This window comes from Echeneis naucrates, chromosome 20, assembly GCF_900963305.1.
Source record: "Echeneis naucrates chromosome 20, fEcheNa1.1, whole genome shotgun sequence".
Lineage (NCBI taxonomy): Eukaryota > Metazoa > Chordata > Actinopteri > Carangiformes > Echeneidae > Echeneis > Echeneis naucrates.
The window spans coordinates 14,502,141-14,529,735 of record NC_042530.1 but is presented as its reverse complement, the minus strand read 5'-3'; the positions used below and the strand labels follow the sequence as shown (position 1 = coordinate 14,529,735).

Genomic DNA, 27,595 nt, shown 5'->3' with positions numbered 1-27,595 from the left:
CTGAAATTGTAGGCTACTACAAAATGAGCCGGAATTTTGCTACAATGGTGAGCATGTTGCTTTACAGAGCATTTGGCTCCTGAAGTACTACAATGAAGCAACTCAAATGCTTTCTCAGAAAGGCTGTTACACTAACACTTAAAACATTTTGAGGAATAATAAAATCAGTCTCATTCCTGTGCATGTGGTACAGAGATAGGTCCTAGGTATATAAACGTGACCTTAGCTAAAATCACCAGGGGAAAAAAAGAGGCAAACTAGTCGCCTTTAAAAACACACACACAAAAACTGGTTACAAGGTCTGGAGATTGCACTTGGCTTACCTTTGTGCTAAACTAGGATACAAACATCTTCCACCAATCTCTGTAGCAAATACATAATGCAGAGTGGCAAAGTGGGGTGGTTTCAAACTTTCATCTGCAGTTTCAAAATACGTCACAAAGGGATGCTCCAGGCTCTTCCTTTTCTTTAATTTACTATCATTTTTTAATTATTATTTTCATTTTCCACTTATTTTTTAGTCGGGTATGGAACAGGAATCCTCCTCCTTAATTGCAGCCTTGAAATCAGAGTTTACCTTAAGAATGGATGTTTTAGTACAGTTCCTCATCTCATGTGATTTAAAAGAGAGTTTGGTGCTGATCCAACCTTAGAGGCGCCCCGGCTGCCAGTCAACTGACCACGTCTCCCCAAAATATGAACCAATTTTAAATCCTGAGCCGGACACCCTCCTGAATGAACCATCCCACTTTCCAACCCTGTGATGTAACTGTACTGAATGTATTGTAACAGCTGGAACCTGCTGATTCCAGCTGTAAAGCTTGAGGTCAACAATGACATGGAGATTTTGAAATGCACTCATAATCTTATGCTGAAAAGACACAACATATTCTGGTGTTTTGCTGCTTTTTTTTTTTTTTTTTTTTGTGCTGTAGATATGAGGCTGACGTGGATGTCCAAATGTAAGTACAGGACATAAAGATAAGGTCAGGGTTTACAGTATACAAGGTACAGTAAACGCATATTTCAGTGCAAGTCACAGCATATTTGACTTCATAGCTACAGAAGGAATGCTAAGCACACTTATGGTTCAAAACAGTATTGAGTATGTGGTATCTGTACAGAAAAGAGACAAAATACAAAACATATCTCTGTCACATATTGTCATAATTGTCACTCTTTGTAAAATAAATCTTTCTTTTTCTACGCAAATTATATAATATGCAGTATAGTAAATAGTATTTTCTGGTGTAGCACCCTTTTAGAACATACACAGTATTTACAGTGCAAGAAAGTAAACACTGTTTTCACAGCTATGATACAGGTATTTTGCAGTATTTTGCTACAGTTTCAATATTACTGTGCTACTCACGCTCTTCTTCTTCTTCTTGTTTTTTTTTTGTGATGTTTTATATCCAAAACGTACAGAACTGCTTAAAAAAGATTCTCCTGTCTCCAAAGCACTGGCACAGCATCAACATTACAATAGGTTTCCTTAGGAGTGACCACAAAAGTACACAGTGATTATCTCTACAACACTGAAAAGGTTGTGCTTTAGTGTAAACATGTACAAAAATCTCATGCTGATTAAAACGTTTTTCTTTTTGTTTTGTTTTTTTTTTAAGACAGGATATGTACAATAGCAGATAACACTGACTGTTGTTCACAGATATGGGATTCTCTGAAGACTAAGATGTGTTGCATTATTTGCAACATGTCCTCAGAAGTCTGCTAGTCCTTGAAAACCGGAGTTATTGACGTTCCCTTGTAGAAAATATTCCGGGTGTTATCAGGGCTGTTGCTTCTTTCTGGGATCAGGATGATATTATTGCCTTTTCTCTGCAGCGTTGACTCTCGGCTGGAGGTGACTGAGAGGGTTTCCGAAGCAGTCTCTCCTCCTCCACCTCCTCCTCCTCCTCCGCTACCTCCTCCAGATCCAGAAACACTACCATCCCCTGGAGTGACCCTTATGGTGGAGAGGCCCTGCGGGTGGAGCCTCTGCTCAGACTGGCCGGTGCTCTGGGTGTGAACTGTAACTATGGGTGGAGTGCTAACAGTGGCAGTGGTGGTAACAATGTGATTGGCACGTTTCCTGTCAATGGACCCTTCACGTATCGAGTCCGAGCTCTCAGAGTCTCGATTTAAGTCGTTGAGCTCAAAGGACTGTCGCAAACTTCCGCCCCCTGCCGATCCTGCTCCACCAGTTCCTGTGCCATGATCCAGGGACCGCCACCTCCATGATCCGCTTCCATCTGTGGATGGAGCCTGGATCATAGGCCTACTGTTTTCAGGGTGGGCCTCTACTCTGATGATTGCGCCTGTACTCCCTGAAATGCTACCTGTGGTACTGCCCAAAGAGCTGGGCCCCGTGGTGCTGGTGGGTTCTTGGTCAGTCAGCACCCTGTAGCGAGCAGAGCCCTGGCAACTCCCAGTGGCGCTGCAGCCTATGCTGCTCTCATCTAAGCTTTTGGAATGGGTCTGGAGAAGGCCCTGCTGCTTGGACATCGCAATCACTTGCATGATTCTCGGCTGGGTGCTCTGCCCATTATCGTTAGTCCTAAAGCCCGTTGTCTTCTCCGCTGCCCTTTGCCAGTTAGCCTGAACTGTGCTATTCACTGCAGACATCCCCTCATTTCCGCCTCCCGCTGTCCTCGGGGAAGTGGCGGTGTAATTTTCATGAGCTTCTTCCGGTATATGGACCAGCTGTGAAGACCCAGGTCGAGACTGCATGGACATCCTGGCCCCTCCGGTGATGCCACTACAGTTACTTGGCAGGGTGGTGCTAGCACCTGTGGCCAGTTTGGACATGTAAGCATGACCATCAAAGCCTCCATTCAGACCCATAGCTGTTGGCTCAGAGCTGGATCGGAGCTCCATGCTGCCGTGGTGGTGGGGATGCTGGGAGGACTGGCCAGATGACGAGTCTATGGAAGAGGAGAAGGAGTCTGGGACCTGCAGGGAGCATTTGTGGTTGTTCTTGCTTTTCCATTGTGACAGAAGCTGCTTTGAGCGACTAGAGTCCATGGAGGCATGATGGAGGGTGGCAGCGTGACGCCTGGCTGCTTCCTCATACGCCGCCATGGCCTGGGGAGTGTGCACCCGTGGAAGTGTGTGGCTGAAAGTCACCATGGAGTCTTTGCTCTGGGAGCTGCGAGCAGAGATGACTTCGACATCTGCCCCAGAGTGCTTCAGGCTGTCGTCAGGTCTCTGCTGCAGGCCGCGGTGGAGTAGGCCCTCTGAATGGGAGGTGGGTATGCACGCTTCTCCAGCCATACTAGCTTTCATTTGCAGGTGGTGAAGGACGGCCTCCTGACTTATGTGGGGCAAAGAGCAGGGAGGTCGGTGTAACAGTGGAGGGGGACTGCTGCTCACTTCCTCACTGGGCTGGAAATTGCCAACAGCATACAAACCCTTGCAAAAATGGAAAAAGAAATAATCTTTAATTTAAATATTAACTGTGAAACTTAAACTGTGTTTAAGCCATATGTTTAGAAATGACCAACCAAAGGAGATTCAACTTTACTCATTAATGAACTGCATTGTGCTGTTTTATAATAAAACCAAACTTTTTCAACATAATCAAATCCAAACGGGTTGGAAGCTCAAATACTCAAGAAGTCATTTGTAAAGCTAAGATATGGAATTCAGAAGTCACCCTCCACTCCTCATTGCTATAACTTACTGTCTAACAACAGCTTGTCAAAATCTGTCTTCTGGCTGGTCCAGACTATTTCTACACATTCCCCTCTTTTAAAATGGAGATTTCAACACATAATAATAATAATAATAATAATAATAATAATAATAATAATAATAATAATAATAAGGTTCAGTCAGTTTGACTATGGCACAACTTGCAGAATAGTCTGCATATCTAGCGGTGACTGAAGTTACTGTTATGATCACGACTATGTACTTTTTGAAATATGAAAATTTCTGCGGACACAGACAAAGAATTTAATATTTAAAAAGTGACATATATTTACATCTTCAGGGCATAATTTGAATTATCCTATTAGTTATCTTGATGCACACATCCTGGGGGCAGTTAAATGTAAGAAATATCTCATATTTAATGCTAATCTGGTTAAAGCCTTAGATCAGTTAGAGACCTTCAGCATGGTTGAATGACGCATGGTAAAGAAAAAAAAAAGAAAAAGAAAAATAGCTACACTTGAAGCTTGTCCCTGGCCCAGAGTTGTAGAAAATGTGCTATTCTTTACCAACAAAAGTAAAGAAAAGAGTTTTTGGATTGTGCCACTCTCACTGTGTCCTCTGCCAGCCCTCTAGATATATAAAGTCCTAACTTCATCACATCGTGGTAAGGTTGCGGCTGAGAGCCTTGGCTTGAGTTCTGGCTAACTCGAAATAAAAATGAATATACTATTTAATCTTTTCGTTGAAATATTTGTTGGTTATAGTAACAAAACCAAAGATGGGTCTTCTGCACAGGAACGTTGCTGCTGTTGAGATTGGCGCCTACCAGGTACACAGCAATAGCTCCTCCAAGCAGAAAGCCCAGGTAGACGTCAATTGCGTGGTTCTTGTACTGAATAATCCTCGTCAGGCCGCAGATGATGGCACAGATAATGAAGGAGAAGACCAGAAGGGGCTTGAGCAGTTTGGATGAGTCTGTGAGAGTGCTGTTGAAGTACATCTGAGGACACATGAGACATTTAAATTAAATCTATCTAATGACCATCAGGGGGGCAGCACCACTGATTGTAAAAAGAAGTCAGATTGTATTGGAGACCAGGTGAAATGAGCCGTAATTCTCACTTGATCTAAGTCTCTAGCTTGCAGACTCCTTTACAACAACATGAAGTAAATCATTTTTAAATGACAGTCCCATCTAGAGGAAGACAGAAGTATTAGTATGTATTAGTGTGTGGCTACCGTGTGACAAACACATAGTACTGTAATCTCGATCTGTTGGAGGACAGTGTGTGTCATTCACAGGCACCTTTAAGTGTTCAAATGGCAGCCAAGGACTCCGCTGTTAATCTTCCTCTGTAGTTTTGTCAGTTTTTTTTTTTTTTTTTTGGTTTTATTTATTTATTTGAGCACAATATTATGAATATTTCACAACATGCTTCTGCAGCCTTTAGGAGTCTGATGAGTGTTTAGTTGATGGCTAAACTAGCAGTAGGACAGATACAATATAAACAGGACAACAACAAGCTATCTTACCTAGTTAACACATGTAATGAATAATGACTGAACCGTGTAGATTTAAACTGACTAATAATGATAGCAGTCACAGACAAGTTTTCACTGATCTGTTCAATGTGCTACAGCTGACAAACCCATTCGTGCACTGGCTTGGAAACCAGTTCAATTAATCTGGTGGGACAACCTGTCTTTTTTTATTTGTTTCAGAAATGTTAACGTTTCATGGATGAGTGGATTTAACACAGCGAAGATAAAAATAAAAGTAAATCTCATCTCATTTCAGCATCCGTCACTCGCAAGTGGCTGGCTGCATAATTTTGCACTGTATCATTAGATGCTTCATGGGAGGATGAACGGGGCCAAGTGGTAGCGTGGGCACGAACCATCAACTCACCGAAATGTAGACAGCAGCGAAGGATGCAAGGGTAGCGTGCTGGGAAGGGAAGGATTTTCTGCAAGAGATGAAAGAGAAACACACTCAGCCAGCGCTCACATCTGAACATGTGAGTCAACAGGAGGTGGAGAGAAACACAGGCATTAATGAGGCATCTCAAACATCAACCTTCACACACACACAAAGGTTATAATGGGCTGGATGACTGAACCAAATTAGCCGCTGCTCAAAATTTGGTAACACATTACAAGCCAAATTAACCCAGAGTACTGAAACAAAAGTAGCGATGAGGCTACCTACTAAGAGACACAAAGCCAAAGAATGTCTGCCTTAACAGTCATATACTGCAGTGCAGCAAAGGCAGCTTGACGATGTGCTACGTACTGAAAGTGAACATGTGGCCCAGTTTCTCTAGGAGCACCATCCCAATGACCTACTTCCGACAGCTCCTCATACTCTGTCCTTCAAATATCCCTCACACTTACCCCTGACTGTACATGTGTGCATTTTTAGATGCATTCATGTTTTTGAAGCTTGGTGTGTGTGTGTGTGGTGTTTATAGCATCTGTGGAGTCATAAAAATTACATTCACATATGGAACGTTAAAGCTGCTTCTGCGTAAAAATAGCATGGAACATAATTCATGTTGTGCATGTCATTATGCATATATAACAATAAATGTATTTTTTTCCCCCACATTCTAAATGCAGCTGACATCATTAACCGCAAAAAAATGAAGTGCAACAAATCAAGTTGAAATCTACCAATAGAAAACACAAAATGGTGTTTTGAGAGGTCACAATCACCTCCACGTTGGGACCTTTGAACACCAAAATAACACGTCATCCTTGAGAGCTAGTAAAAATTTGAGCCAAAAAGGTTTCGTGTTTCCATGTTACTGAGATCCCACCCATCCCTTCCATGAGAATGGGAAAACCTGTAAACAGTATGCCTTCGGGCTCTGGCAGTTGCAGTCGCCCCTGATGTTGAAAAATGTGTCTTTTGGAAACTAACACTTCACAACTGTAATCTTCACCAGCAGAGACAATCTGGACACAACCTTGGCATTCATGCGCCTTTCCCTCAAGGGGAAAAACAATGAACCACAGCGACAATATCCAGTCATTACAGCAGTGAATACATTAAACGCGCTTGTACTTGAGTGTCCTCTGTGGCCTTTAACTTTACACGTCGGCAGTAAAACTTTCAGAGGGAAATATGGCACCTTTCACAGCTCTAATTACTTTCTCTCCTTTATATATTAAACTGAGGAGTTATGATTCACTGTAGTAGATTACAAAAGTATCCAAAATATTCGTAGTAAAGGCTCCAGATTAATCAGCAACATAGAAATGCTACTCACAAACAAAGTAATTAAACAATAACCCAGCAGTATAGCAGTCTAATTGCAGTTCATTTTGTGGATCACAGACTTGATACTTGATACTGCAATGATTTATTACGTATTATTAAATCGTTACTGTAATGCTGACAGGTAACTGCAGTTTTTTTCTGGGGAGCTGTGTCGACCCAGTGTAGGGTATGTGCTACACATCTCTAAGTGATTCCCGGTGATTTTGTTGGCCTTTCCTTACATTAAAATATATAGATTATTGGAATATACACGCTTATTGCAAATTTCAATTACTTTAAATGAAATTTAAATGTATGCGTTAGGATGACCTCCCATCCGGACTATAATCTGACCTATTGTTATGTCTTTGCTAAAGGGAGGCAGGTTGCATACTATCCTGTTTGTGCAGTAATAATAGGTCATTAACAACCCCGGGTGCACAAACATGGCAGAAAAACAGCTTTTTTCATGCTGCTTTGGAAACGAGACTGAAGCTAAGCCTGGCACAGAAGACAATATTTATGCCAGGAGCAGTAGGTTATATTTAGACCCCCCCCCACACTGCAGCCAAAGCTATTTGAGGCCCAAATGCACAGGTCACACCCAGCATCATCCTGCCTCGCCCAGATCCCCCTGCTCTCTGCTGCCACACACTGTCTTCACCAAATTTAGCGAGGAGGAACTTTGGATTTCTAATGAGAGTGAACATGCGATTACACCGACAGAGAAGTTTGCACACACTCCTGTCATTGTCAGAGGCTTTGAGCGAGATGCTTTCGTTGGCATTTCCGTGTTTTTAAAAGTTATTTTAGGGCTGCAAAACGAAGTGTCGCATACATCAATGTACATCAATGCCAATCAGAGCCAGAGCCGATAAATACCTGCCATCTACTGCAGAGTCATTTAATCCAGGTCGGAACGCAGACTGTAGCCTTCTACATTCTTGACAAAAGCCTGATGTTTACGCAGGATTTACAACAGTGGAAAAGCAGCTCCAGAGACATCGTTGTATTGTATTTCACATGACTCAAACTCCACAGAAGCCCCTGGTTCAACCAGAGTCAAATCAAGAGACAGACTCTGTGTTGGTGACTTCAGCCAGAGTTCATCAAGACTTCCTTTTCATGGCATCATTTAGTGACTCCTTAGAGTCCCGCTCATTCAACAAGGACAGCAGAATCTCAGGGGTTCACTACCTGCCCTGGTTGATGGCCGCGGGGTCAGCCCCCGAGCAGATGTCCTCCAGGACGTAGGGGTTCTGTTCACAGCTGACGTTCAGTGTGGTGTAGTTGGGTTTGCATACAGTGAGGAAGTACGGCGTTGGGTAGCCTGTCATCAGTTGGAGGATGTCGGTGATAAGCGCTGTGGCACAAAGACCGAACGCATGGACGCCTGTGGACACAGGAAGACGTGATATCAAAGCAGGAAAAAAATGCTCCAACAGCAGAGAAAGCAGAGACATTATTGTGTTGTTGGAAACAAACTGTGTTTTTCTCTTCTTCTTTTTTTTTTCTTTTTCCTTTTAACTTTACCCTTTTGGGTGTTTGCCCATTCCAACACAATTACTCTTATCACTTAATGAATAAATTAATAACTTCATAACATATGTATAAAAAGTATCATATTATTTGCTTCCACATCAGACTTCTAAAACATTCAACATGAAATTCCTGGAGCTGGTGATCATTCGCATTCTTCGTAGAAGTTGAACCGTTGTCAAAGCTTTTCTCTGATGTGTACAAAAAAAAAAGCCTAAAAAAAAACAAACAAACAACAGCATACCAACGAAGCGTACAGCTCTGCGTATGAAGGAGTTGAAGTTGCAGCCGGCGGCATTAATGTTTGCCTCAGCACCGACACCGTTCTTCCTCCGGGACAGACAGCAGAAAAGGATGGCCTCTCCGATCATTATCTGGGAACACACACACACACACACACACCTGTTACACATGTTCACACAAGGTTTGGACATATCCACACAGTGTTATACAAACTTTACAGTTTTAATTTTTTATGCTGGTCACAGGGGACAACTTGTCCCACCATGCACCGGGTGAAGGTTGCTACTTTTGCAAACCCTCTGAGTCTCACATTTTTGCCTTTGACAGTTTGAACATACAGCTTTTTCCTGTGTGAAATACACCGACAAATGCAAATACACACTCGTTCAGAGGTGACATGATGTGTTGTTGCACTACACTTTGCCGATCTGCAGAGCAGCTCTCGAGGATCACTGCAGAAGGAGGTGAGTGGAGGCGAATGTGCTAGAGAGAGAAGTGAACAATGGTTGGAGGGAAGGCAGCATCGCTGATGGACAGAGGGAGGGATTAGGAGTATTTAGAGGAGGGCCTCCAGGGATCTGCATAATACTGACACACTGTACTTTAGAGGTTCTCTAAACCAGGGATTATCTCAGACACTTAAACCATATTTTCCTCTTGAAAATAAGACAGCTGTTTTCACTCACTTCTCCCCCTTTCGCTTCTTTTTGTGTCAATTTCAAACCGGGACCAGAGACCAGAAATGAAGGACTGTGCTTCATCTTATCTTCATCTTAAAGAAACAAATCTAGACCATAATGACTCTTAAACTCTCCACTGAAACATTCAAATACAAGAAGCTGCTATCAGAAGTCTGTAATTACGCAGGGTAATAGTAAACCAGATATATAAATGTTCTCATTGACTTTCATTAAAACTGCATTAGCACCTTGTTTATCAGTCTGATGATGTCTGACTGCTGTTAAATGAGCTCAACAGCTTGTCTAATGTACTGGAGTCCCAGCCTTTGCGAATTTTAAATATAAAATGCATAATCTTTGTCAACACCCTCAGGTGTTGTCTATGGTCTGGATCTGGGGTTGGAAACCTTCAGCATTAAAAGAGCCATTTGGGCACAATTCCCACCAAATAAAACCCATCTGGAACCTGTAATGAAGATTAGACTGCAAATATAGTTTCAATACAGTTATACTATGTATGTATACCAGAAGTGTAGTTTGATGCATATATGCAGTAAAAGATGCATGTTTTATTTTCCTCAGAAGCTTTTCTTACTAACAGCTGACGCTTACAAGATGCTGCGCCATTTTGACTGACAGAATATTAAAAAATGTTTTATTTCAATGTTACGAGATCAGCTAAATCTCCAGAATCATAACTATTACATTGAGAAAAAATCTTAAATTGAATGAAACATATTAAAATTAAATAGCTATGATTTATTAACATTGTTTTCTCAAAGCCACAGGGAGCCACGGCAGAGGGATGGAAGAGCTGCATGCGGCTGGTCTGGCTATATCCATATGTACATTACGTGAAGACCGCATTAGGAAAAGGCTTTCCTTTGGCAATACATTTCCGTGGTTTTTGACTAGTTCTTCCCATATTCAGGCATACAGTATACAAGTTTGGACACACTTTCCTAATAAAGACTGTAGAAACCTTTGACTGGTAGTCCATTCCACCACGAGAGTGAAACTTCTGACCCGTTGGTGAAGTCAGGTGGTTCAAAATTTCTTTGAATAGTTACCTTTTATATAACTGAATAAAAAAATTATATGCTTTTTTTTTTCTTAGAAAGACATAAACTTAAACAAATTCTGGTGAAATTTGTTCATTTTAAACTAAAGTAAATGTTCACTAACTAATGAATGAATTAAATACTGCTTCTACTTCCTGATAATTAGCCAGAAATTAGCTGCAGCGGTTAAGAGCAGAATATGTTAGTTGAAATTATTTGTACTTTTTGGGAAAAAAACAAAACAAAACGTTGGAACATTGGCAAATTTTGATCAGACTCAGAATCGAATCAATATGTTTTGGTTGAAATGTTGTTTTCATGCTGACAGCTGCTTTTGACTTTTCTCTCCGATTCTGACTTGATGATGTTGACTAAGATCCTTTCACTGTCTTGTTAGGGAGAGAATCTCTATCAAATGAAGCGTCTCTAACAAGCTATGCCTCCGTCTTTCAATTCATCCAAAAACTGCTCCCTTTCTCAGGACCAGCCAGCACATTCCTCTGCTTTCATGCAGACCGAGTTTGAATAATTTTTACTCATGTCCAAGTCATTTTCCCACAAGCCCTGCAGGCAGGTTGCGGCAGCTCAGACGTGAAAGCACCCGCAGGAGGAACCCTGACCCAATGCCAGGGAAGCCTCAGGTCGTCTCCTGTTCCACAAGTTGCAGGGAAATGGATGTTGTGATATCTAAGGAGGAAAAATGTGTTATCAGATGATAGGAAGACGGAATCTATTGATGTCTGACACTTAAGGAAATAAAAAAGTAAAAAAAAATCCTGACTGATATGAAAGGGAGCTGTGTGAGATGTGTGTGTCTTTGATGTTGAGCTTTCCCTCATCAAGCTGGTGAGACGCTGGGCTTCTGGGAAGGTTTCTGTTGTTTTTACTTCTTTGTGCCTCTTCCGCCAAAGATTACAACACAACTGAGGGTAGAGCAGACGTTTTCGCTTTTGTTGTTGTTGTTGTTTTAGTTCAGGGTACAGTGTGGATTCTCATCAGTGATGTAACTGTGGGCTGAGATATTTATACTCCATTTTAAATTTTACATTTAGAATTAGAAAGAATTTGGAAAAAAAATTAGGGTGTGTGTCCATCTCACAGATTTCCATTCATGATTATGGCGCTTCAATGAGTCTGTTATGCACAGTGTGCTGTGTTGTTACTCTTAACTGTCAGGAACTCATCAGTAATTCAACTTTTGATTTTTTTGTCAGCACAAAATGTAAAACTTGTGATGCTTCCACAGAAAGCAGCTTCCTGTGATGCCCTGAAGTTTAACAAAGGAAGCACGTTACTGCTTACTACCACTACTTCAGAAGAGCTGACTCCGGATGGATCATGACTGACGTCCGGCATAGAAAATAAAGTCACTGATTGGTGAAGAATACAGTGGCTGAAGTGGCAGGGTTTCTTTTGTCGCTCAGTAACATCAGTGTGGAGAAAACCATTCTTACATGTTGTGGGCTAGAAACATAATTCTGTCAGCAGATCGGGCTCCTGCTTCATTCTGATCGATCTTCATCATCTGCAAAAACTTAATTGTACTTAATGAAACATTGTTAGTCCATGCTAAAGTTGTTATTAATATAAAGTCTGTGTTTTATATTAGTATATTGTATATTGAGCAAATAAAATTTTGATATCATAAATTATGTTTTCTGAACCCTCCACTGGGTCAATAGATTACAGATTTCAAAATGTTTCTAAATTCACTAACATATGACATGTGAAATAAATTCAATAGTTATTGGTCAGAATAGAATTGTCCAATTCTAAACTGTCCAAGTAGGCCACTCAGCTCTCTAGATGGAGGTTTACTTTTGGTTCCCAGAGTCTCCAAGAGTAAATTGCGCGGCAGATCTGCCAGTTATCAGGCTCCTCTTCTTTGGAACCAACTTTCAGTATCAGTCTGGGGTGAGACTCCTCATCAATTTTCAAGACCAGGCTTAAAACTTTTCTGTATGACAGAGCTTAAAATTAAAAAGTCAGAGTTCACTTACTCCTTAGCTCTGCTGCTATAAGCTTAGACTGCTGGGGGAAGCACTGAGCACCTCTCTCCCTCCCCCTTGCATGCCCCGACATAGCACTAACCATGTTCCCCGAAGTCCCTGTTTCTCCCAGTTCTAACCGTGTGCAACAATGTACAATATGTTTTCTGAAGTCTCTGCCTCTCCCAGTTCCTCTCCTCTCTATCCCTGTCCTCATCCTGCTACCCCATGTTCCTGCAACGCCTGCTGCCCCCATATTTCCATGAACTTCATAGAGTATCATATGTTCCTGCTTGCATTTATGTTGAACCTCCCCTCCACCTGCTCTCATTCTCCCCTCAAAGGATTTTATTTAGCTGGAAACGGGCAGAATAATTTTATAGCTCTTTCTAATAAGCAGACTACTCATGAAACTGGAAAGTTTGAGTAGCTTAGTTATGTAGCGAACAAGACAGCCAAATCAATTGAGGTCATTAAACAGTGACTTAAAAAAAAAAAAAAAAAACTGTCAGTGGGAAAAAAACACAATTACTTTTCTGTCCTGTCATTGATCCTCACCGTGATGGCGGGTCCAGCGAAGGCCAGACTGAGCAGCATCAGCAACGGGATGACTTCGTGGTTGGGATCTATGTAGGGCAGGCTCAGGCTGCGGTCGTGACAGGTGAAACCAGACTTCACTGGTTTGAACACGTCCGTCCACTCCAGGAAGTACAGACTGACCACAGACGACACCAGGATCGGCAGCTATCGACGGACACAGCGGGAGAGACAAGGTCAGGGGTTGGCTCAGAGTCACAAACTGCTGGGGCAGAAGGAGCTTTAACAGATTGCCAATGAATAAATAAATAGATAAATAAGCAGTGAACGCTGCAAATGTCCCCATAACCTTATGGTTCAATGAACAAGCTAATTTGATTTGATAATGAGGATGGAGGCGAGGAAAATAGTTTTCATGACCCCAGTGAGGTGGGGTGTTAAGGTTGGTGCTGAGGGTGATGCAAGTCGGCATGTGGAATTAATTGCTCAAGTGCTCCCACTGATCTCAGCTCCAATCTCGTGTACGAATTCTTCTCATACGAGCAAACAAAATGAGAAACAGGCAATTCATGTTTATTACAGCCAGCTTGGGGTCCTAAAATCATAAAATAAAACAGCAGCTCAATCCCAAATATGACATAAAGTTAGAGCCATAAAGGCTGTTCTGATCTCTCAGATGAGCAAATCAAAGTGTGGAAGCTATAGCTGGGGATGAGCTCGGCTGGTTATGTAAATTTCCTCTTTGAATTTGTTGAATTGCTGGCTGCAACGATTTCACAGTGTCACTATACTGTGAGCTACGAGCTGTTGGTGTGTCACCAGTGGATGTCCAGTCCTGTCAAGAGCAATGAGAGATCAGAGACGAGGAGCTAAAGAGGACAGAGCCCACATAAACTTTTTTTCACCCCACAGCATTGACATCATGGACCTGATTCATGGAGCCACATCTGACAAGTATATGAACGAATACCTAAGAAAGAATAATCGCTCTGGGAGTTGGTCTTGATGAATGGTTATTTTACTGTACACACCACATTCACATTGTATTGGTATAGAACACCTACCGTTAAATGAATTTCTCCAAACTTGCATGAACAACAAGAGTCTTCTCAATTGTTGGTATGATTCTGTGGGGCAAAGCTGTCTATATTTGTGTATAAGGAGCTCTGTTAGTCATTATTAATCATCAGCATCTGTACATAACTGCAAGAGCCCTAACCAGAAGAATTCTTACTATCTGGATACTGCAAATTTTGCATTGCATTCTGTTAATTCAAATATTTTTTTGTTATTTTTTCCCTTTTGCAAGTAAACTAAAAACAAAATTGGATAGACTGAGATGGTACTTTGGAGTAAGTAAGACCTAGATGTCAATAAGTAGCTGGAAATGACACTGTATTTCTTTGGGAGCAGCTGATAAGGAAGAGATGGCAGAGAGGCAGAAAAGTTATGGAAGTTATTTGTTTTGGGCAACATGATGGCATAGTGGTTAGCGCTGTTGCCCCGTAACAAGCAGGTCGTGGGTTTGGTTCCTGAGCCTGGGGCCTTTCTGTGCAGAGTTTGGATTTGCCGGGATTGGCTCCAGCACCCCTTGTGACCCGGAAACTGATAAATGGTAGAAGATGAATGAATCAAAAGTCAGCTGTTCTGTTATGTCAGAAAGTCTTCCCAAATGTTTTCTAAACACCCCTAGGCTGTGTGTTGTCCCATTAAGGAGAGTGCTGTATGTGTAGGCAGAAAGCTGTGTGCCACTGAAGGCGGTAACATTTGGACTGCAGTTTGATACATCAGTGAGAGCTGAATGTGGCCTGCAGCATTGTGGGCTTCATCATGCAGCTTAATACCCCAATTCACTCGTATGCAGCGGCAGGCACACTCCTCGCTCAGCTAATGCTAAGTAGAGCGGTGTGATGGAGGACGGCTCCGCTGGGAGCCCAACAAAGGGGGATCTCTTCAAATCAACACATTCTTGCTGGGAGCTGAGTCACTTTTACGTACCCACTTAAACACACACACACACAACTATACTGAGAGCCCCTGTTTGTGCACTTCCTTCACTTTGTGTGTCTCACAGTTGTGCCAGGGCTTACTTGCTAACACACTAGCTTTTTTGTTCATGAATCCTTCCCTTCCCTCCTTCCTTACAAAGACTGAGGCTTCATCTATCCCTGAGCAAATCAATTTATTTAGCATTTGTGGCACCCTGGGGGAAAATAAAGACATTGAGAAAGATGATGAGCTCAACAGACCAAAACACATGCTAACAGAGAAAACACAAGGAAATTCAGAGGAAAAAAAAAAAAACCTCATAAATTTGACGACACACACAGGCTAAACGCTAAGAATACAATCAAACAGCACAGATGACAGTAGAGGTGTTTCTATGGGACCCAAGAAAGTGACAAATGCAGCTGGGACACACCCGATGTTCACTGCTTTGTGTCTTGATGCACTGAGGCAGTCGCAATGGCAAAGTTCATCCCCTCTGAGCCAGAAAGAGCAGATAAGATGGCATCAATCCATGGACAGGAACGGGCTGCATGTCCTGAATTGCTATGACTGGAATGATCAATGCAGGAGCCACTCATAAAGACACTGCAGCGTCTTTTTGAGTACAGCATAAACGTGAACCCTGGGACAGCATCCACTGTCACATGGCTGTTTATAGTAAATGAAGCAGTTGGAGCTGCAACCTGACTGTTTTTCAATATCCTCTGAGGCAGAAATGCTATAGAGGGCTGTATTTAACCTGCACACAGCGAAGTGAACCTTACTAACAGCGTAGAACCACTTTATGACAGAACGCCTTCTGAAAGAGGAGACGAGAAGGTGAATGTTTTCCCTTGCGTTTTTATTGTTCCTTTATAAAAGCCCATAAAATGCCCTGCTATACATACTGCAATTGATGAATAACTATTTGCATCCTACTTGTTCAATTTTGAAACCATTCTCTGAAGGCCCCCCGCTGAGCTCCACACCACCGCCACCACCTCCACCACACCCCTCCCCCACCCTCTCTCAGGTTCTGCTTCCTTGGCAGCTTCCCTCACCTCTCGTCCAGCATCTCAGCTTGTGGAAATGAAATATGTAGGTCAGTGGTGTCAGAGCTCACTCTGTTCATGCTCCATGAATCAAGCTGCACTAGGAGAAATACTGTACTCTCTGTACATCAAGCTGCAGTTCTGCAGGATATTCTATGATCTTGTATTTTTATTTGTGTAGTGTCGTTCATTCACGGCCAGTGGGAGCTGATTGCATTTGATACACTTTCATGATGGTACACAATGTTTTCTTTAATAGGTCATTTGATTGTAAAACATGGTCAGTTCACAGAAACCTATTCCCCATTTATTCAAGATTTACATGTGTAGCAGACGGCCATAAACAACATTGAAAATGAGATTAGCAAAGAATAATTAAATAAAGTATGGAAGCAACCACAATCCGAAATCTGCCTGCCACACAATTGTTTCCTCTCCTGACAGTGGCAACATAGGGATGAATATGTGTGGAGATTTAAATGAAGACATTTTCTTGATTGTTTAAACCCGAAGTGCCTGAGCCTGTCACCAATAAGAATTGCCATCACCATGACAACAAGTCTCCATGAGTCAGAGAAAGGCAAGCAGCAAGCCTTTCTCAAAGTTTGGCAGGGGAGAAAAGTTAATCATAATCAATCTCCAGAGTGTGTTCATGCTGTACCCTGACAGCTTCACTATAGAAAACATGGCTGTGTTGTGCGGCATTAATGCTTGGACTCATAATTTGTGACTCTATTTGTACTTGAGTTTTGTCCTCCCTATCTGCCTGAGGAGGCTGCAGCTCATTGGCCCTTTGACTCTTTCCTACCTTGCATTTGAATTAGGTGACAGATGCTGATTGGATCAGAGCGTGATGGCCCTCGCTTGAAAATTGCTTCCTAACTGGACCGTGCCATGCTGTTCTGTGCTGTAAATTTCTTGCTGACTTCGTGTGACCTTGTCTAGATGTTCAGAGCAACCTGAAATATAATGATTGTATAATATCTTTTAAAAGCTGACCTTGAGTTTTCCTGTAGTTTTTTTTTGTTTGTTTTGTTTTCTTTTTTAGGCAGGTTAAAAAAAAAAACTGAAAAATTAACTATTGTTAGTTTTGCTGTTGTTTTACCAGTTCTAGTACCACACAAACGTAGAAATAAATCAGTTGTGCTCAACTACAATCTGTTGGTGCACTGTGCGGCATTCAGAGCAGGGAAAATGGAGAGTCACTTTAGAAAATACTGAATCTCACTGTAATTCATTTTACTGGAGCTGTGTTTTGTTTCGGCAATGCAGTCAAAGAAAACTTCAAATTCTAATGGCCACATTGGAATGAAAAAGTAAGTTGCTCCTTCGAGGGTAATGTGAGTAAGGAGGAGCGTTTCAACAGGTCATTCATTCAAACTGCAGTCAGACTGATCAACTGCCTCACTACCCAGTTCATAGTCACCAGTCACTTTATTCATCTTTAAGAACGCTGCATAAAACATATTTATCTGTGTGGCCTTTATGTTTTAAATTGTTTTCTCCCCTATTTTCTTTTTACTTAGTCTACGTGTGTGACTTATCTTGTTTTTACTGTGAGCTCCTGTTTGAAGGATCAAACAGGATCAATAAAGGATTACGTTATCTTATCTTATCTTATATAACACTATCCTCAGGGGCTGTTGCTTCAGATTTGAGGTGACATCATGCAGTAACACTTGAATGAGCTTGAATAAACATCCTAAGCATAACACATTCTGGAGTTCGCCCATCTTTCACCATTAATAATAAAGATTTTCCAAAAAGAAAAACCATAGATTTTAATGAATGACCTGCAGTCTACTCTCTGGATAAATGCATTCTTAACCTTCTTTAAGGACCATTACCCTCTGTAGGAGTCATTATGGCATTTGGCTAATATTTTCATCATGTCATTTGATTTTGCTTCTTTGCATGTTTAAATTTGGATAAGTGTCTGGCCCTCCACCATACGGCACTCGTCTGGGAGTTTTCCCAATAATAATCCCTCGGCTTGCTCCCATGTGTTTCTGGCAGGCCCTCAGTGATAACAGAGATGACAGAACAGGGAAGATACAGAGCACTCTGAATAATAGATGCGTAAAAATGGAAAGCAGGTTCCAGTGGGCTTTGGCTGGCAGTTATTTTTGGTGGGTGCCGGGCCAACAGTGATGGAGCTTTCTCAGTGAGTTCAGACGCCTGACTGGTAATTATTCAAGTCGAATGTGTTGTGAGGTGAACTCTGCCAACAAATGGAGATGATTTGGATAAAACGGCAGCAAACATTGGCTGTACACCTAGCGTTATATCATCAGAATAAAATTAAAGCACTACAATGCACTGTTCATTTTAATAGATTCATTAATTTATGACACTTATGACTTGGGTTCCGTCTAAAATCTACTGGAAAAAAATTAAGTGTAAACTGTCATGAAAACTGTTTAGCACCTTAAAGCAACTCATTTTTGACACAGTCAAGAAAGGAAATATGTCACTGGAGCTTATGAATCACTCAAATCAACAACAGGTAGACATACAGCTGAGCCTGATTTTAAGTTTAAGCATTCACAAGGAAAACACTGCTCAAGCTTCATGTCTACCTTCATTTGTTTCGAACAATGAGCCTGTGACTGACTCTCTGTTGTTATTAGAACTATTAGACTTTAGCGACTGACTGATTGCAGTAACAAGTTGACTTTACTGACAGTGATAAGAGAATCTGCTGAAGGCTCACGGAGTAAACAGTTCCATCCGAAGAGAGGGAAAAAAATCCAAAGCGCAGAATGTCTTATTCCTCACAATATCTGTCTCTGAACAGCTGTGCTCTGGAAAAGTTCAGCTCAGTGGTGACGCTCCATTGCCCGACATCAGCTGACAATTGTTCCACCTTCCGTCTCTTTTTTTCCCTGTCACAGGGAAAGACTCTTTATCACTCCTATCTTGCTAACAGTCTCTTCTGGCTGTCATCGCCCCGTAATGGCCTGGGGTCATTGGATATGGGTTTTTGGAAAGATACAGACATTATTTGGGGAGAGAATGGAAATTAAAAGCATCACAAAATCAGGAGGGCATCTTGCTCTCCCAGCGTTTACCTTGAGATTTGACCTGGGTCATACAGATAAAGACTAACCAACAAAACATGAAAGGAGTTCGTACTGTATGATAAGATAGATTCATAAAATGAATTATGTTTTTGCCTTTTGTCCATGAACTTTTAATAGTGATATCCACTAGAAATATATAGATTTTTTTTTAACAATCTACCAACATGTAACGTTTGATCTGGAAAGTTTCAACACCCTGAGGTTTGTGTTGACAGTGTGCTTCCAACAGCATTAGCACCGCGCAATAAAATGGAAAGGAAAGGAAAGGAAAGTGCAACTATAAACCTTTATGAAAATTTCACCCAGCATTTATGAATCAAATCATGGCTGTGCCAATGGCAGTATTACCTCAATGGGATCCAGGATCTTATGAGTATTATGATAAATAAAGGACACAACCAAATCTATAATGTAATGTACATACAAACAGTAAATGTGTTTCTCATACGTGGCAGAGATGTTGAAATACTTCTTACCATGTACTGACTGGGACATTTGTTGTATCATAACATAGATGTTAATGAGGCCACTAAAATTACAGGCAGGTACATTAATTCCCATGTGAACAATGCAATAGCAGAGATGAATGAAGCTGAATCACTCAACATTAATCACTTAAGTTCTAAAGGACCATATCAGCAGTTAAAAGAGCAACAACAGCAAATCCTGAGTAAATACTACTACTACTTAGGGGACTGAGGAGATGACAAAGAGTACAACATTTCATCACAGTGAACAACAACACTCAAGACCATGCAAAATACACATTACTCCAACAGACGGCTTACAGGAGGTTGAGCTCAGAAGGGCTCAGAGCTTTTAAAATCACCTTTCCAAATAATGATTTAACTTGGCAGTTCCACGTGACTCAGGAACCAGGACTGTGCCATAAGGTTCAGTCTCTGTCCCGTCTGATAAATTCTATAGCTGCAGGCCTTATACTGATCACCACTGAGCTCTTCGACCAAGTAGCTGACCTCAGTGTGCTATCCCTCTACTCTCATCACTCCTGTCCTAAAGTCCAGGAGCTTATATGTATACTTCTAGTGGGAAAACTTCAGCAATTTTAATTTTTACGCTGATAATGCACAAATATACATCTGTGCAAGAAAAATGAATAACACTCTCAAAGCAGAAACAGATTTGTAATTCTATAACGAAGCACTTTGGTTTGTATGAAAGGTTTAATATGTTTGATGTATCATCACCAACAGCTATAATACCACAGACCAAACCTTTCACTGGTCATCATGTTTTACAGCTGTTAACCCTATTTAGTGCCAATTAGATTTGAAGAGAGGACTACATGCTCTTACTTTAAAAAAACAGAAAAGCAATCAGGTACTTTCTGATATTGGCTGAGTAATACAAGTGGATTTTTGTGCAGTTTGTTTTGTTGTACATGAAAAAATTGATTGTTTGTTGTTTGTTTCAAAAGGTATGAAAAATGTTAGCAGTTATATTTTCATATTAATGTATTTAAAGATATGCTGTGCATTGGTGGAAATTGTTTATGTATCAGCAAATCCCTGTTTCATTTAAAAATATTTTTGTACATGTGGAAAATGATTTTTATTTACAAATTTGCACACAGTCAGTATGTTCTTACTAATGTTGAGACATATGTACCTCAGTACTATATAAATGAGGTAGAATTTTGTTAAAGCGCAGTATTGGCATTAGACCATCTCTTGCAGTCTACAGATTGATCTAAACATTGAACACATCACTGATTAAACATGACAAGTCCTTATTCATTTTCTTTGGGAGGTAACTGTTTAATTCATATTCTGTTGTGGCATCCTACAAAAATTGGGGTTATACGAACAGTTTTAATGAACTAAATTTATAATATATACTATATATCATATTTTTTATATATAACATTTTTAATTGTAGTTTATATGGTAAGAAATGAAGTTATTGATAGGAAAATCTTAAAGATCAAGAACAGAATATGAATAAAACAAGAAGTGGGATAAAGATGGATGTATTTTTATTTATTTTATTTATTTCTTTATTTATTTTTTGGTAGTTTTTTGTACTTCTTTAGCTACTTCAAGAAGTTTAAGTTGTTGCACAGTTCCCAAAGGAAACCTGCCAGTCTAATTAGTCTTGCTGTGCAGTGACATGCCTGAGATTTTGAGATTGCTCAGACATTTGGGACTGAGCATTCATATTTTATTCACTGCCTATGGAGAGCCAAGTCTATCAATTTGATAATCGTCAATTAATCTGATTGAATTTTTTATTACTTTATTTTCTAAGTGTCTGGTCTCATTTGAAGGCTTCTGCATGTGATAATACTGAACTAGTGTCTACCCACATTCTCATCACACAGCGTTGGAGGCAACGCTGTTGGCACTAACTGAGAAGTTGATCCCTGCGCTCATTCCCACTGTGGAGGAGCTGCAAACTGTTGTGAACTTGAATTTCATTCATCAATTGCACTCTAGATTTGACAAATATTTTTTTACATAATAGAAGCGACCAAATTAACATAAAAGACGCCATAGAAATTGCTCCCAATGTACTGATTTTCTTTCAGCTGATGAAAGCAGTGAGAGCTCCTTACTGAGTATGTGTTGTCTCCTCATAGGATACCACTGTTCTGTCTATATGAAGCACCACAGAGCAGCATCAGCCCTGGTTGAAGCACTTCCCAAGTCCACACCTTTCAATCAGTACTGAGAAGTTTGTGAGCCTGTGAAGGCAACATGTCTGTAGACATCAAAGGTCAAGACATCCTGAATCCACTGTATCTACACAGTTATCCACAAAATGCACAGATAAGATAAGCAAGACAAGAAATGCTCAAGTAACTTAGCTCCCTCCCTTGTCACTATGTAAGCCATCATACAAGATGGTACATTATCACAGCACTTTTATTTCTGAGCTAATAATGAAGAGCAAGAGCCTTGTGGACCGCAGGTCCATAAAGAAGTGGATTTTAGTTTACAAACACATGATGCCAGTTTCACATGTATGGGGTTCCGATGTCCACTGAAGTGGACATGTGATATTTCTAAGATAAAAAAAAAAAAGTATCTAAAAATTAAAAGAGATATCACTGAACACAAATCAATTTTGAGATAGAGAACAATGACCTGGATGAATGAGAATATTCATAGACATGTGACTGGACAATTTTTTTTCCCCTGGTAGTCAGGAGGATATGAAGTGGAGAGAAATACACGTGTATTTTCCCAGAGCTTGATGTTTTCTAGCTTCCCCTTAAAATGTACAGCACCAAAAACATGCTACTTCATAAGATATAAATGATGTGTATGAGAAAGGGAGGTATAAACCAACCAACATAGGAAATCATTGAGTGAACAGTCCTTAGGGAACACTAAACTTATATACACAGAGACTCTTTATCCGTTATTTAGGCTGGTGGTCAGGTCCCTCCCTATACAATTATACATGTGATTTAATCTTTTGTTTCTCCCCAGTTTTAGATAACAGTTGTTCAGCCCTCCTCATGCTTCCATTTGTTCCACTTTGGAGGAAAAGCAGCCTGAAGCGCCACAGTGGAGCCTCACTGCACTTCATAGTCCAAAGAAAAGTGGAGCAGCCGCCTGTTAGAGGGAACACACAGATCATATCTGCAGATGCTCGTCCTTCAGCGTGAACCTGGCTCATAACTGATTGCTAGTAATGGATTTCAGGGACCTCGTTAGTCTCTTACATTAATTCAGTTCGATTACAGGCCGTAACGCTAACCCCCTGAACCACATTTACAGAGGAGATCCACAGTTTTACATTGTGGTCTCCTCACAATTATTAGGAGCCCATGTGAAAGTTGAAGCAGGTCTTGCTTTGTGTAATCCCGTTAGCCATTGAGTGATTCTCTTTCTATTTTATTCCAATTACAAGTCTTGAAGATGATACCAACTTGTTATCTGAAGCTTGTGACAGTTCAGGAATCTTTGTTAATCAAATGAAGTGAGCATCTTCCAAAGTACAACCCACTGACCATTGACAGCATTAAGCTCTATCACCTTATGTCTTAAAAGATGGAAGGTTCACATGAGTCACATTTTTTTCTTTAATTGTCAAATTCAATGCCACAAAGTCACTATGTCTTGATTTTGTGGGACAAACAATTTCCATCATGAAACAAAATAGGTCATTCATCTTTCCTTGACCACAGCAAGGTGGCATAGTGGGTAGCGCTGTTGCCTCACAACAAGAAGGTTGCGGGTTCTGTGTGGAGTTTGCATATTCTCTCTTTGCTTGCGTGAGTTTCCTACGGGTACTCTGATTTCCTCCCACTGTTCCAAGGTGGGAAGAAAATTGGTTAATCAGTGACTCTAAATTGTCTGTAAGTCTGAGTGTGAGTGTGAGTAGTGTTGCTCACACTTAATAAACTGATTTTGATGTTTAAAATATGTCAAGTTCCCTTTACAATTACTTTTACTCATTTCACAGATGTGTTTGGCTACAGTGTCTTAAAGGTGAGAGACATCACTCAAGCTCTAGTGTAGTCAGGGACCTTGGCATACGAATGCAGTAATAGATCCATTTCATAAATGCAAGTGGACCAAATAAAGAAACACGTTGGCCGCACTTAGTAAGTGCAGGTTAGTCATGTTTGGGTTTTAGAGATGCTTTTTGAGAAAATTACCCGCTCAAGAGATTCCTAAAGATGGAGAGGGACAATCCTGATACGATTGCATTTTGTTGTTTGTCATCTATCAGAAACCAGAAAGGTCTGCAGGTTGTACAGGGAAAGCTGTGCCAGATAACATTTAACTGGAAGAACACAGTGTCCAAGAAGGAGCATAATGCTGAATGATTGATCAATTCAATTCATGTTGATCAATGTACCTTAGTCTGAGGGCAAGCATTAGGTACTATTGGTAGCGAGTGTATGCAAATAAATTATCCTAACTTTGCTGACAATTCTGGTATGTTTACCACTCTCTGATTGTGATCACATCAGCTTCCTCATCAGTCTGCGTCTGACTGAAGCTCAAACATGGAGATGAGTCCTCAGTTCGGAAGAAGATGACCTTACAGCCTCTAGTTTTTCTCTTTTCACTTTTTATGTGGAAAAACCATGTTGAACAAAAATTTATCATAGCAGGATTTGTACACAATTTAAACCATGTCAGGTGAGAAAATTTAAGTTCTACATCTTTTAGCCAAACTAATTAGTAGTGAATTTAGTAAATGAATATTGAATTTTCTAAATAGCAAATACCCCGCGACCTGGAAACTGATAAGCAGTAGAAGATGAACGATGAATGAAAAGCAAATAGGGTGAACTTATGAAGGCATAGCAAAATTCAATTTCTATTCCATTTATATCTGGGGTGAGATCTGCCTCCAACTCTTTAAGACTCTTTCATATGAGGATAACAGAGGAACATGACAGGATGAACCAAGATTTTTGATTGTGGAGGTAAAATCGCAGCAACACATTATTATTGACACATTCCGATGGCATGACAGGATGCGATTGAGTGGAATGGTCCATCACCTCAGATTTCTGGAGACCAGCCTCTCTCTCTGTCTCACACACAAACACACAGACACAGAAAGAGACACTCAGGGAATGAGCCTGAGCCAGCCAAATTAAATACACAAGTAGTGGAGTTCACAGAGAAGAATTAACTCTCAGCATTGACCTAATTTAAATGGCTCCTTCTGTTCGTAAAAATAAAAATAGCTTTAGCAAATTGAAAGGCTTGATACAAACATTTCTTGTTCGGGGATGTTGAAAGTGCAGTGAAATTCAAAGAAAATGCTCCAAAAACAAAACAATGAGGGAATCCCCTGTGCAAGTCACTGCAGAGGGGGAGGGATCTATGGCATCAACGCTGTCATCCCAATAGCATCCATCATACAGTGTTAGAAGCAAATTTATAACAGGAGATGCCAGTTTGATTGGAGAGCCACGGGCCAGTGGTGAATTAGAGCGTGCTTAAAGAGCGCAGCAGGGGAGCGAGTGACACTCAGAACAAGCTGCATGCAATCTGTAGTTAACTGTTTGAAATCATCAGGCAGTTTGAATTATTTACCGATGAACCTTTTCAGCGCCTGCTATTCATACGAAACAAACAAAAATTCAATCTGCTGTGGAATCAGGATGATTAACACCATTCTAAAACAAGCTGTTAACACTGAGGAGCCCTGCCATCCACATCTATCATGGCCGCACTAACCTGTCATCACACTCTCATATTTAAAGCTGTCTGACAGAGTGAGGCTGCCATTCTGTTTGTTGGAAATTCTCTCAGCATCTTTCCACTGCACACAGTGTTAATCTACTTAGCCTGTGCATGTGTGTAAAACCATTTGATGCTTCGGATGCTGCAGCCATTTTCAGCTCATGATGCACTGCTCTCTACACAAAATGCAACTATATGTCGAAATCATCGTAAAGTGCGTGTCTGTGTCTGTCTGGGATGGGGGAGGGTTTGTGTAGTCTTGTGTTTGATTTGCAGGAGAAGTTGACAAGAAAAAAAAAAAATTATAATTGTACACACATCATAACATACACAATTGTGTGAATGATCCAACAGTTACCACACCAGCTATTTACTGTGGGGACAACTGACATCCACTGATATATAGGCTTTTGGTACAATGCATAGAAATATAGGCTCAAAGTGATAGAAGAAAGATAAAAGACTGAGTGATGGATTTATTGTTACTATTGTAAATCCCACCATTTTTTTAACTGATGAATGCAGATGGCTACATTGCTCAGATTATAGAAGGGTAAGATGATATGTTTCATACACTTGCAAGAAAATCACACAGAGCAACACGTTTTCATGTCATATGCATATATGTGGATCTTTGGTGACAGTTACACACAACCACCTCGACATGCGACTGCATCCCCTCTGTGTTGTAGTATCCTTTGATGGAGGTGCAGGGAATGAATGGCAGACACGCAGCATGAACCCACCTCTACAAAATAGAAGCAGGGCAGCAGGCTGACGCTGTCTTTGGTCAGGATTCCTTTCTCTCTGGCGGACATGGTCAGGCCTCCGGAATATCCACACAGACCGGGAGAGGTGGCGATGGAAGTATGGCCGAGCTCTTCCAAGCTTCCCAGCCGCGATCAGGAGCGCTCCATGCCGCTCGCCGGTTGCCTGTAAACTGGGGGCGGGGGGATGCTAAGGACCGCCGATGGCACACAACTTATCCGGCTTCCGACGCCCGAGATCAGAACGGTCCTTAGTCTCTGCCGCCGAGGACTCGGTTCTGTGCACGTCTTCCAACGAGCTGTCAGGTAGAGAGCGGAGGATCACCGACTGACGGAGGGAGGGAGGGAAGGATGGAGGGAGGAGGAGAGGGAGCGCAGGCGCACTAAGGAGGAGGGGAGCTGACAGCATATGGTGTTGACCATTGACACTTAAAATTGGAAGGATGCGTTTGAAGCTGTTTAACCGTGTCGCCACTTAAAAGCTGCAGTGACCTCTGTCACGACCAGGTCCTGGTGATGGTATGTATCAGCAGATTTTATATCTGGGATTAGTACAAGATCAGTTATTTCACACAAACTTTCATCATGCATGAATATAGTCCATAGTGTAGTGTCTTATTCAACTTCTTTTGCCTAAAATAGCTAATAATACCCCGCCCCCATTCTGTCCAAGTTTAGTAAAAGCAAGGCAAACAAATTGTATTCAACGATTAAGTAAAACAAACTATAATAAATACAATTAATAAACAAACAGGATTTTTTTTATGCATTGTAGTGATATTGTTAGGTGTATGGTGCAAAGAAGCTAAAAGCAGATTGTCCAAGGTAGGGCTGGGCGATATGGAACAAAATCCTACCACGATATAAATCAAATAACTATTTCTGCCAAATTTAAAGTTATGTTATGTTAATGTTGGTTTAAATGTTATTTAACTGTATTTCAAATAAATACAATTATTATATAATAAACAAAAATCTTAATTCTGACCAGTCAGAAGCCTCAAGTGTTACAGGAGAACACAAACAAATCGACAACTAAATTCTTTTTACAGTCTTTTTAAGTCACTTACAAAAAAATAAAATAGGTAATACAAAATAGAAAAGTCTCAATTTTGACCAGTCAAAAGCTCGACACAATTTGCAGTGCAGTTTCATCATTGGCTGTTCGTGTTGTCTGTCAAAACATGGATGGAATGAGTTCGATCAGCATGAACATGGGGGGTCAGGAGCATAAATCATCAGGCAATGAGTATTTCAAGCATCTTCTGGTATGAATGTAAAAGCAGTATCATAGATAGCATCAAGGCATTTGAAGGTTGCAGCCAAAGCATGCCTTTACAAAATGTCCCCACAAAGAAAAAAAAAAAAAAAAAAGTTGCCTCAATAAGGAGCAACTTTTGAAATTATTGTGTGAATATGTGGAAGGAAATTTGACAATTTTAATTGAAAATTTATATCCAACTTTAAGTCCAAAATATTCATGATTTATTATTTTTGGCTATTTTTTGTGCAATTTTATTCATTTCTTATTTTGATAGGACATGTAGAGAGACAGGAA

The 27,595-nt window shown here is 40.8% G+C and overlaps 1 protein-coding gene across 1 annotated transcript; it reads right to left on the bottom strand.

Annotated features, from left to right (window-relative positions):
• Positions 1 to 1,731: 1,731 nt before the first annotated feature.
• Positions 1,732 to 26,088, bottom strand: plppr4b (phospholipid phosphatase related 4b). Its single transcript, XM_029529427.1, has 10 exons — positions 26,017 to 26,088; positions 12,989 to 13,174; positions 8,703 to 8,832; positions 8,117 to 8,312; positions 5,567 to 5,624; positions 4,484 to 4,657; positions 2,376 to 3,411; positions 2,074 to 2,318; positions 1,950 to 2,007; positions 1,732 to 1,898 (listed from the first exon to the last, which is right to left on the bottom strand). The coding sequence occupies exons 1-10, from the start codon at positions 26,086 to 26,088 to the stop codon at positions 1,732 to 1,734; spliced, it is 2,322 nt and encodes a 773-aa protein (XP_029385287.1).
• Positions 26,089 to 27,595: the final 1,507 nt, after the last annotated feature.